The 13,244-nt window shown below is 36.3% G+C and overlaps 1 protein-coding gene across 1 annotated transcript in view; it reads left to right on the forward strand.

The window, feature by feature from the left end:
- The window catches only part of LOC123680044, a 225,248-nt gene that overhangs the window by 127,564 nt on the left and 84,440 nt on the right, over positions 1-13,244 (forward strand). The window contains exons 6-8 of the mRNA XM_045617694.1: positions 9,778-9,909; positions 11,464-11,835; positions 12,553-12,798. Of these exons, the coding sequence (XP_045473650.1) occupies positions 9,778-9,909; positions 11,464-11,835; positions 12,553-12,798 (750 nt within the window). The remainder of the gene's footprint in view (positions 1-9,777; positions 9,910-11,463; positions 11,836-12,552; positions 12,799-13,244) is intronic.

The raw sequence follows: 13,244 nt of genomic DNA on the forward strand, positions 1-13,244 counted from the left end.
CTGGAACCGATGGATTGTGACACAAATGAAGGGTATAACAGTTATCAGTCGATGAGTTTTTGTTTTTTATATTCTTCATAGATTGCGAAATTATGAGCTTTTTCCTGTTGCTTCCGGAAATCTATTCCGCCTGAAATTTTATGATTACTTCACGGTAGAATTGATGGGGCAAATCCGGCCGATTGTTTGGGAGTTGTAGCCCTTCACAACACTGATTCAATGGTGATTTGAAACCCTATAGTTGATTGTGAAATAATAACATGAGAGTTATGCAAAATTCCTTGAAGATTCTTTTTTTCAAATGGGATATAATTTTAGTTACATATCCTAGAAATTCTTCGCTCCATCTTTAACAGCATGCTGCAACATATGCTGAATCAAATGTGATCGAAATACTACCTTTTGTCATCCGAATCAACTTTCAGTTGTTTGAGAAAACAGCAAAAATAGTACTTATTGTATGAAAGAACCAAAAATATCAACTCTTTTGAAATAGAAACATGAATGAAATCATAACAAAACAAAAAATATTAAAAAATTAAGTTTCTCAATATTGATAAACCTCCAGGCTTTGTTTGATTTCATAATTTTCCATCCAGGATCTAAGACACATGAGGCATCTTATAGATTTGTCGTCTAACCCAATGCGGGTTTTTGTAACTGTAACAGCGAAGGAAAATTGTCTTTCAACAGGAGCTGTAGATGCTGGCGTTGATGAAAAATCCTTGGTCATTTTGGATAAGTTCGGAAAGATCTTTCTGAAACTACTAAAACCTACCAATAGATTCCATAGAAATGTGAGAAAACTATTAATAAAATCACACTGGCGAATGCTTCAGTCTCTCGGCGCTCGAGGAATCCCCTAATTTAGTCTAAGCGCGCACTAGATTGCAGAAATATATGCCATGCAACGCGTGCATATCAAGCTCAAGTAATATCAAGTAGCTTGATATCAAGTCAAGTCAAGTTCAAATATGTAATTTTTCACGAACTTGATTATCAAGTCTAGTAGTTGGTTGAAATGTCAAGCTAATTGGCTTGATAAATCCCTATACATGACTATCCAGCTCATTCTTCAAATCTGGTCCTCAGTGATTAGTGGCTTTTGCAGACCTCGAAGGAATGCTCCAAGGAAGACATTTGTCTCTAATGAAGAATAAAAAATTTATTGCCGATGTTGAAGCCTATATCGAAAGCAAAGACAAAGGAATTGAAAAATTAGAGAAGCATTAGAGTACATGTTTTACATTTGCAGGTGATTTTCTGCTTTCTATGACACTTAATGGTGTTCTTCAAAGCTCTGTGTTAGGTCCAATACTGTTTTCGTTACGAAGGTGACATTCACTTCAAAAGGCTAAAAAAAATATCCAAATCACTCCTATCGACCTTAAGGCAATTCTTACAAATTCAACTCTCTATCTGTGAGCCTACCAACATCAAACAACCTTGCACACCGAGATCATTGAGTGGCAGATAGGCAATTTCCATATCTGGTGCACGTCCGCGTGAAAGGCGGTGCTGATGCAGCTCATCCATTATTATTTCCTGGTTTCAACCGCATTCCGGGCCTCAAAAACGGAGGTGTTAATGCTAAAGTTGCCCCTACACGTCACGGGCGCACTCGCCGACTTGTACAGTTAATCTTCCATTACCCACTGCGTCGGTTATTAATGAAGTGGTGGAGAGGGGCGGAGGTGACGCGTAGGAGTGCATCGAATCCGATTTAATTAAAGCGCTAGTCTCGTCAAGTGTATAAATCTCGATTGGCGATGTTGGGAATCCTTCGTTTTGGTATTCGCGTTTGATTGGTGGTGGTGACATCTGTATTGGATGTTGCCATTCAGAAGAAGGAATCTGTAAAATTTCCTGGACTTGATTATTAAGATTACATATTTGCTGAGTACTAGCATCGATATTAGATCTCTTGTTGTTAACTAATATTCTTACTGTAGAGTAAGAATATTAGTTAACAACAAGAGTAGTTCAGTATCGTAATGAGTTCATTACAGTACTGAAAACAGTGCTGTAATGAATTTAATACAGCATTGTGTTCAGTTACATTTTTCGTTTTGTGGTTGTCTACACTGACTTCCGATTTTATCAAATGTCAACACACGTCAATGGTCAATATAATATAATATGAATGTATTGTAATGATTTGCAACATTATTCATAATTTCTCTAAATTCTGTTGGTGTTAATTCGATTTCGTCAGACATAATTCACGAATTTAATGTGTAATTGTAAATTATTTCGAAATTCGAAATGTACGATTCAAATTCAAAATCCGTAATCTGTCAATTTTCGTAACAGTCACACCAACTGTCGAGATAAAATACAAAAGTAACTAGGATAGATAATCTGAATTTTTCATTGAATTTCGACCTTATTTCACAAAACTTGACTGAAATAGAGAAAATATCATCATATACTCGTTGCAGAAGACAATTCCAACACTCGTGCCTTCGAAAACTCGATCTTTCGTCGCTCTTTTCGAATTTCGCATTCGTGTTCGAATAGGAGCCTTTTCTGCACGTTGTTTTAGAATGAACTATTAGCTCTTCTAAGCATTTCAAGTCGTCTCTCAAACCTTGGGTGGTTCGTTGGAACAAACTTTTGATTTGAAATCACCAAAAATTCAGAAGGTGTCGAATTTCTGAAGCTTGGCTGCCAATATTTGTCACCAAACTACCCTAAAAAACTCGTTCAAGATCTTTCGAAAGAGGTCCTTCAAGTGGTGCCATCCTGATAGTATCAAGTGACTCAATAAGTCCCTGGTGAACCCATTGCACCATCTTACCACTTTTTTATGTGTATCTCAATTTTAGAACATAGAAGTTAAGTCTGGATCGAGATATTGAAGATTGAGTAACTCTTAATTTGTTGTTGTTGGAGAAATGGATGAAAAGTGAATTGATAAAACACTATTTTCTTATGAAAAAAAATATACAATTCTATATAGTAGAGCAAGTAATTGATAAGTGTTATTCAGGATCTTCTCCATCAACGATAATAGTTGAAAGGTGTTATACTGTTGTTAAATTTAGCTCTAATGGAGAAGTGCTTAGCGAGGTTCAAAACAATTTCGAAAGCAAATAAGATTCTCTTTTTGCAAAAAAGATACCTTTTGAAAATTTAGAGGGCGTTGGAATAGATTTACCCATCACCATTGAAAGTGACTATGTTAACAAATAAAGTAGAATGTTAAAAAAATGTTTTGTACAGGTTAGGTCCAGGTTTTATTAAGTGAACTGTATAGAGGTGTATAAAATTTTTAACGTTCTTCATTGAACAATATTCACACAATCCAAGAGACGTATCAGATAAAATTTGATAGCCGGTCCAAATCACAATCTTGTTTTTCCATAAACAACCTTTCGTTATTATTCAATTTAGGGTACCATCCCAAAAGTGCCGAAAATCCATTAAATTACACCTTTCGGGTGGTAAATTAATACCCAAAAGGTACGAGAGCAACACCTTTGCTCGTTTAGGGCGTGTGCCTGACAAGGGTTATTTATCATAAACATTCATCAATGTTCCAGGGTTCTTTAATGTTTACCTTGAATAAGAAGGTTCTCCGTTGACAAGACTGGTACTTTGTATGAGAAATTCTCAACAATAATTCATTCTTTTTTGATTTGGAATCTTTGTGTAACTAAATGAAAGTCTTTGTTATCGAAATTAGTACGAAAAGCATCTGCTGAGTGTCCAGCGTTTGTCAGGATTAGTATCTGGATGCGTGACCACTGGTTGCACATTTGTAGCTTTCTCGGCTTCAATTTTGTCCCTTGATCGATGTTGAAGTCTTCAAAAGTAAAAAACGCTCTAACTGGTTATCAAAATTTGAACGAAAGCTTCTGGATGTTAATCCAAAATAATAAATAAAACGGCTAACATTTGGAAATACTTGATGAAAATAGGTAAAATTTCCAATGAAGTAATCATATCATACGATATTAACTATATATCCGGTCAATGTATCAGCAATAGGAAAATGCCATCCACACGACCGTTGTCAGACAGAAGGTCTCCACGCCACTACGTAGGACTCACAATCGAAAGTAACCCAAGGAGTTTTGGGTAGGGTTATGCGGTACTGATGATCCCTAATAAGGGTGAAACCGGTATATCGCTATCCTCCCTTGATGACAAGCATTCTCCTTGGGTTACTTTCGATTGTGAGTCCTACGTAGTGGCGTGGAGACCTTCTGTCTGACAACGGTCGTGTGGATGGCATTTTCCTATTGCTGATACATTGACCGGATATATAGTTAATATCGTATGATATGATTACTTCATTGGAAATTTTACCTATTTTCATCGTTAATCCAAAACTTTTCATCAAGTAAAGATTGAAATCCTCAAACTCACAGATTGTTTCATCCCCAGTTTGGCGATGATTCAAGTTATCAACGACCATTACATCCAGTTCAGATTCTCTAGGAACTATCGAGTGTCAAATACGAATTGCTGAATGGCTCCCCTGATTGTATCGTTCAATAACTGTCAGAATTCATATTGATGACTCTTCGGTATGGGCAATTTTGAACTTGAAAAGACGACCTTCAACTCTGGTCGAGTCACGTAAGCATGCGGATGCTAAACTGACACTTAATAACTAGGCACGTACCCATAGACGACCACAGAAATAAATTTTGGCGAGACGTTGTCGAGAAAAGATTTTGAAACAACAAAAGATCTTTGTTTGAACAGATTTGATCGTTTAGATTGGAGTAATGAAAATGAATGATGAGCATTTTTTGATCGGTCCATCTTCGGAGGAGATAAACGTTAATCAGTGACTTGGCAAATGGTCACAATACTGCGTCTATGAGTTAAGATAGGGATTTCATGAAAAATTTCTGGACACAAGTGCGTGCCAATGATTCAGTCTTGCAAACAGCAATTTGGATTGTTATCCTCTCCAATGGCATCAGAAGAATTCTTATTGAGCTGATCTAAAATGCACCTTGGATATTTAAAATCTTCAGATATCTCTATTCGAAATTTATTTCATTCTCATTCAAAAATTCGCATCTCCAGACCACTTCCAAACCTCAAACGAGCTCAATGAACCCTACAAATAAGAAAAAACTACCGAGCTTCACATTTAAATGATTACAACTATCTATCAAAGTGATTCTTGATCCTAAATATACAAATTATACAATTCATATTTCCTTATTGATATAGTCAATTTGTGTACATAAGTACTAGTAATCCAGCAGAACCACATTGTCAACAAATCTACATAATCGCTTCATCTAGCTCATCTGCTGCTGATCTAACTTTGTTAGCTGGCAGATATACCAAGCCCACATATTGACATACTCCGCAAATTGATCTAGTCGACTTCATCCTTCTTGAATATCCGATGAACAATATAACATTACATTAAATCAAAATTTATTGGAAATAACGGGTGTTTTTTTTTCGAGATATATAACTTTAAGTTGGTATTACTGTTCAAGATGGCGACAGATTTAACAGCTGTCAAATGATTTATTCTCAGTTTGGTTTGGCAATTTATCACGAATAGACTCACGCCTGAACAACGCTTGCAAATAGTGCAATTTTATTTCGAAAATAATGGTTCTGTGCGGAAAACGTATCGCGCAATTCGTCCATTTTATTTTGTTTAGCGATGAAGCGCACTTCTGGTTGAATGGCTACGTCAACAAACAAAACTGCCGCATTTGGAGTAAAGCTAATCCTTAAGTGTATGTCGAAACACCGTTACATCCAGAAAAACTGACTGTTTGGTGCGCTTTATGGGCTGGTGGAACCATTGGTCCGCACTTCTTCAAAAACGATGATGGCCAGAACGTTACAGTCAATGGTGATCGGTATAGAGCCATACGGATGAAAAAGTTAGTAATCACTAACTTTTTCATCCCTGAATTGAACAACCATGATGTCCAGGAGCTGTGGTTCCAACAAGACGGCGCAACATGTCACACAGCTCGTGCCACAATCGATTTATTGAAAGACACGTTTGGTGACCGCCTAATTTCACGTTTTGGACCTGTGAATTGGCCTCCAAGATCTTGTGATTTAACACCGCTAGACTACTTTCTGCGGAGCTATGTAAAGTCATTGGTCTATGCGGATAAGCCACAAACCCATGACCATTCGGAAGACAACATTCGCCGTGTTATTGCCGATATACGGCCACAAATGTTGGAAAAAGTCATCGAAAATTGGACGTCCAGATTGGTCTACATTCGAGCCAGCCGTGGCGGTCATATGCCAGAAATCATTTTTAAAATGTAATGCCACAAGATTATTTCGCGGATAAATAAAATTCATGTCAATCGAATAATCCATCGTTGTTTTATTGCAATTTAAAGTTCTATAGTTCTAAAAAAAAACACCCTTTATTATGTAGATTTTATTTTTTTTTAATGTCAATATACAAATTCAGGAATGGCTCTTCTACGTCATCATTTTCCAGCCTCAATTATAGTTTCTTCACATAGACTCCAACGGTGTGTGTTGAGAGAGTAAATCTCAAAAAAAACTCCAGACCATATTTTTTTTATACCAATCCGTTGAACTCTGCACAGCTCCCGACGTCAATCATAGCACGATCGCTAAATAATAGGCATTTAACTCCTAGAATATAGGAATCACGCCTCTAATAGCTCATAATTAGGCTTGATATATCGCACAAAAAAAAAAAACGAAAATAGACATAATCCGAATTATCTCACCACTGGCTCTCTTGAATCTATAATTTATTGTGTGATAGTTCCGCTATATGAAATCGATGGGAGACGTTGATCTGATCGTAAAGATTCCGAGAAAAACCGTTAAATTCGGGTATTGCTAACGTGGGATGTGATCGAGAAGTTCAATGTCCAGCAGGGATTCGATTTCATACGTTGGTATCGATTTCCAGGTTATCGGAGAATTTTGGTCCTTCAGGTCGGATTTCTGAATGGATTTCGCAATTTTTTTTTGTTCGTTTCTGACTATTGTCTGTTTAGGATAGAAGATGTAGTGAGTATATTAACAATTTGAGAATAACATTGTGTTACCGCGTAGTTTCGAACTAATTTCAAGTTTATCTTCAGACATTCTACGAATGGCGCAGATGATGAACTTGAAACAAGGTCGACACAGCTCGATAACGCAATACAATCCTCAAGTTGTCAATACCCAATATTTTTGGTAGTGAAGATATAGAAAGAATAAAACTTGTTTCAATCATGATATACAACCTCAGAGTAATAAAAATAGATAGAGGGAGCATATGTCATTTTCAGTAAACAAATTTTGTTCCCAACATGAAATATCAAATTTGACGTGAAGCGTGCGGAAATGAAAACATATCAGTGATACGATATTTCACTCAATTCGCGAGTTTCTCCACAAAAAACGCACTTCTTATATCCCATAGTGAATCAACGTTTCATATCAACTCACAATATATTGAAATAAATACCTAAATATATCAGAAATTCAGAAAACAAACTTCAAGTGCGCCAAACGACGTGAAACAACCGATGACACTAGGAGAGCAAAGTTGACAAACCTTGGATTTCATCAGGTAGATACAGAAAATAATAAATATTCTGTTTATTAAAAATTCGAAAATTAGGAAAAATATTCCAGATATTCAAATTTGTATATTTAATCGGGAATCACTCAAATTAAAATATTTCATTCAATATAATATCGGGTGTCCCAAGGTGAGTGGCCTATTAGATTATTATGGAAACTATTGATGGTAAAGATTTCAAATTTTGTGGATAGATATTTGGCCATGTAAGGTATATTTTTAAAATAATTTCACATTTCCAGTGTTGCCGGATGTACGACAATTTGGCAACAACTTTGTTATTTTGAATGGGACATCCGGTATTTCTATTTTTTTTATGATACTCCATAAAATATTAAATCTATTCACTCTTACTTTTTCATCCCTATCTTTAACGGTTTTTGAGTTATTAATTATTTTTCGAAATTTTAGATCAAATTGGCGTATTACGAAAGTGTCTCTAGTTCGCTCAATATTTGAGATTTAAGTCAGAAATTTTGCGAGTCGTTAGATATTGATCTGATCTGTGTCACTGCTTCTGAATTATGGTCGTCAATAATACAGGACGGACCAAAAACAATCATCATTTGCCAAGTTACAAAATTGTAAAAAAGTCTATTTTTTCAAATTAGACACCTAGTATATTTTTCAATTTTTGGAATCAGTACAACACACTCTACAATTTTCCTTTTGACGTCCCTATACCTATCTCAACTGGATTCCGAGTTATATGCGTTATATGTATATATCTTTCTTGAGCCATTATTTATAGAAAAACCTCGGAACAAAACACCTGTTAGGCAATAATTGTTTATTTTGACATTTATGGATTGAACTGATTCATTGATATATCGATCTATGAACGACATAGAGAAAATAACAATACAAAAGAAATTAACGCTTATTGAATCAATGTGAGTTCTAATAAACGCATATAACTCGGAGTCCAGTTGAGATAGGTATAGGGACGTGAATAGAAAAATTGTAGAGTGTGTTGTACTGATTCCAAAAATTGAAAAATATACTAGGTGTCTAATTTGAAAAAATAGACTTTTTACAATTTTGTAACTTGGCAAATGATGATTTTTTTTGGTCCGTCCTGTATTATTGACGACCATAATTCAAATGCAGTGACACAGATCAGATCAATATCTAACGACTTGCAAAATTTCTGACTTAAATCTCAAATATTGAGCGAACTAGAGTCATTTTCTTAATACGCCAATTTGATCTAAAATTTCGAAAAATAATTAATAACTCAAAAACCGTTGAAGATAGGGATGAAAAAATAGGAGTGAATAGATTTAATATTTTATGGAGTATCATAAAAAAAATAGAAATACCGGATGTCCCATTCAAAATAACAAAGTTGTTGCCAAATTGTCGTTCATCCGGCAACACTGGAAATGTGAATGTATTTTAAAAATGTACCTTATATGGCCAAATATCTATCTACAAAATTTGAAATCTTTACCATCAATAGTTTCCATTATAATCTAATAGGCCACTCACCTTGGGACACCCGATATACATTCATAACGATATATTAAAATTGTGGATTTGAAAATATATCACAATCCTACAACATAATCCAACCATGTTGGGGAACTCTTTGGAATCATACGAAAAAGTCAAAAACTCGGTAGGTCTTGTTTATTCGATGCATCAAATCTACAAGATAAGTTTTCGTGTCTAACGGCATTAATCTGTACAACGCATTACCACTAAGCATTCGAGAGTTTCATTCGGCCAAATTTAAGTATTCTACCAGGAGATTGTTGATGCAGGGCGAGTTTTATAGTGTGGGGGAGTTTTTTGATGGTGTGGCTGATCTGCAAAGTTTGTGATGGTTGTTTCGTTTCGTATATGTACTAATATGTGTGCATTTTTTATTTTTTATATTTAATATTTAATTGACAGTCCATGTAAATTTTTGATGGAAAAATAAATGACTATGACTATGACTATACAAGTCATCTCAGACTTCCTTCCAACAATAATTTATCAAACACGCAATTGCTAACCTAAGTAGTTTAGTAGAATATTACAGAAGGATTCGTTGTACTCCTCTTCATTTAAGAACTAGATGGCATCCACTTCCTCAAACGTAATCGTAACGATCTGGTAATACATTTTTAATCGCGCTTGTTTAGAATATGGCGTGAAGAGCTTGATGTTGATGAGTTGGGATAGATAAGATGTCTTTGATTCTGATTTGAAACAATTTGCAGACATTAATGAGTGCGAAGATCCCAACATAGCTTCGAGATGCGTGGAGAACGCTTGGTGCTGCAATCTACCGGCCAATTTCCTATGCAAGTGCAACCCAGGTTTCCAAGGAGACGGGGAAGTACAGTGTGTTGGTAAGTTTTGAATTAACGTATTAGTTCTGTTCTGAAGTAATCTAAACAGAACTGATGAATTTAGTTTCATCGTTAATCTTAAATTCGTTCTCAGAAAGCTTTACCAATAGAAAACCTCTCTCAGCTGCTAGTGAACGGTTTCAATTATACCTCCATTCCCCTTCAATCTGAAAAGAAAGACCTGTTCCTCGATATTAACTCCAATATGACTATAATAGAATATGAAACGATTAGAGGCCGACCATTAGAATCCATTGAAGAGATCGTCAATCTCATCCATGAAAAAAAAACCGGTAGATCCAGGATATTCGTAATCAATTTTCAATATAATAAATCGATGTAATTTATATTTTAATCAACGCAGTTTTGATCTTGTGCCGTCGCAGTTCCGATGGATGAAATGTTGCAGAAAATGGGTAGGTTTCGTCATTAATTCGTTTATTACTAGTTCCTCGACAGGAGTGAAGCAGGAGTAGGACGTCTTGTTCTACAATTTCATCGCCATCGTACTAATTGACCATCTTGTAGAGTCGACTTTCAATGAGTAATAACTGTAGGACATATACGCCCTGTATATTTTTTTTTTGTTGGCGCACTCTCTATAGATTAATCTTGGGGAAATTTGATACTTTTATTAATCCATCATCTCTGATGAAGATGCTCGCCATGCTGGTGATATCACATGAAATTTCAAGAATATTTTAATCAAAGAAGCTGTCAATTTTTCATGGAGAGCAGTTGGCACAACTGTCCTTTATATTCAATTGGAGAAACGTTGTTTGATTCAGTAAATGTGAAGTGAATCTTCATTCAATAGCTATTACCAAATCATCAGGCAAGGTTACCTCATGAATCATCCTCTACATATTCGAAAAATATAGACAAAAATATTGAATAGAAATTTCTGATATCAAAATTCTAACTTATCTTTCTCAAAAATACACGAATACTTCTTAAACTTTGGAGTATGAAAGTTTTGAATGATCCAAGCCAGGAAGATTCCATCAGAGTGTTTCTCTTTCGGTTTTTTCCTCCTGAAACTCTTTCTTGTAGGTACATTTACTTATACCAAAGAAAGGAGTTTTTACTCCTTTTCTGGTAAATGTGTTGGTCTCTTAATTTCCTTCAATTCCCGAATGATCGAGAATCCAGACTGAACAGATCTTTCATATTTAGTTGAGTTTTCTCAATGTTTTGATTCCAGCCTGGTTGTAGGAATGTATCACTATATCATATTTGTGATTTCTGATTCTTACTAGGTTCATTTCTACACATCTTTAGATTGCAAGTATCTCTTCCTGAAAGACACTCGGGCATCTGCTTAACGATGAGCATTTGGTGCCAACCTCGAATACTCCAGTGCCAGTCAGCGTTATGGTTTTAGAACCATCTATGTATCATTTGATGGTATTCTTTTCAGAGAGAATCGAAAAAATCCTTACTATAATACTAAGTAGAAAATAAGATTAGGGAGGAGAATCCACAATACCAGTTCTCAATTTCAACTAACTGTATGTTATGCCAACCATCAAAGTTCTAACCTCTCTTTTCCAGACATCGACGAATGCCTCCAACCTAACATTTGCGGTCAAAACGCCATCTGTCAAAACTTCCCGGGCAACTATACCTGCGTTTGCCCAGAAGGCTATTACGGAAACCCCTATGACGGCTGCGTAGATGTGGATGAATGTAACCAACCTAACGCATGCGCACCTGGCGCCCTCTGTACCAACGTAATCGGTGGACGACAATGTACCTGTCCACCTGGATACGAAGGCGAACCTTACAACACAGGTTGTGTGGACGTGGACGAATGCTCAAGGTCGAACCCATGCGGCAGGGACGCCATCTGCTCGAATCAAGAAGGAAGTTTCAGGTGCGCCTGTCCACCAGGCTTCATCGGAGACCCACTAACAGGATGTACAGGTACTATAGCGTTCACTACGGTTTCTGAGAATTTCTGCAAGTTGTACATAATTTTGTGGATAATTTTTCGAGAAACAGAAAAGAGGAGACTGATTTTCTTGTACAAGAATGTTAGAAAGTAACCTGATTGACCGTCCAGTAGATTAGAAATTATACTGGTCCGTAACTGTTGTACAGTAGCTTTCTAGAAAATCAGTGAAAGAAATGGAAAGCCTGAATGTTTAGGAACCTGCCTGATCTCAGGTTCTGAAAAACGGAATCGTGGAAAATTAATCGTTTGAAGCTGATTAAAGACCATGTTAAAAAATGTACTCGATGACATTAGAAGCGCTGCATCCAGAAGAAACACTTCATTCAAGTTGATTTTCTTGCAACAGAATGTCAATGAGCAAAGCATGGTATGGTAATAGAGTCATCTTCAAATCTTCGTTAATTTTTTGAGAAAACAATGCCTTATGTCAATAAAATATCTTGCAAATAATTTCATTCCATTCTTGATGAAATAGAGTTGAACGAGCTGTTGATTCGAAGTGCAACACTTCTAAAATCATCGAGTATAGCTTTCTTTGTTAATAGTTTAATATTTTCAACCACCCGAGTAACCACTGACAAAAATTGTAAAAAGATAAGACTAAAAAGAACTAAAGAAAATCAATCTCCCCTCTCTAACCAACCAACACAACATATAACCCAAAATTAACGCTAAAACCCTACCAGATCTTAACGAATGCGACTCAAACCCATGCTCAACGTCTGCAAAGTGCCTAAACACGAACGGAAGTTACCACTGCGCTTGCGCAGAAGGCTATACCGGTGGAGCAGCAGGGCAGGAATGCGTGGATATAAACGAATGTGGCAGATCGGGGGCTTGTGGGATAAACGCTAAATGCATTAATGTGCCGGGATCGTACAAATGCCTTTGCCCTCAGGGCTTCACTGGAAAAGGAGAACTATACTGTGAAAGTTAGTGAACGATTTAAAAACTATTGAACTCGAGTGAACCGTTTTACTCAACAATTTTTCAGTCCGCGCATCCATATAGGTTATGGATAGCTGAACCTCATACAAGATACCAATATGGTTCAGCCAGCAGGACTAGCACTACACGCTGTCTTCATTTTCGAATCACATGTGCACTGATTGCAGCGTTTTCCTCTGCTCGTCCTCTTCTCAAAACAATCATCTCTCCTCTAACTGCATGAAAATAAAGCATGAAATCGAACAGAGGAAACGAGGCAATCGAACACATCATATACACATCAACGCTTTAGATTTCAAAAGCTGAACATCTTCATTTAAAGCCAAAACATCATTCATTGAGACACTATACCAAACAGTAAGATTACTTTAACTGTTGACCTCACGAAAATGCGAAAAATTGTTGAGTAAAATCCAAGTCACTGCGCTTT

This window comes from Harmonia axyridis, chromosome 5, assembly GCF_914767665.1.
Source record: "Harmonia axyridis chromosome 5, icHarAxyr1.1, whole genome shotgun sequence".
In the NCBI taxonomy this organism is placed as follows: Eukaryota; Metazoa; Arthropoda; class Insecta; order Coleoptera; family Coccinellidae; genus Harmonia; species Harmonia axyridis.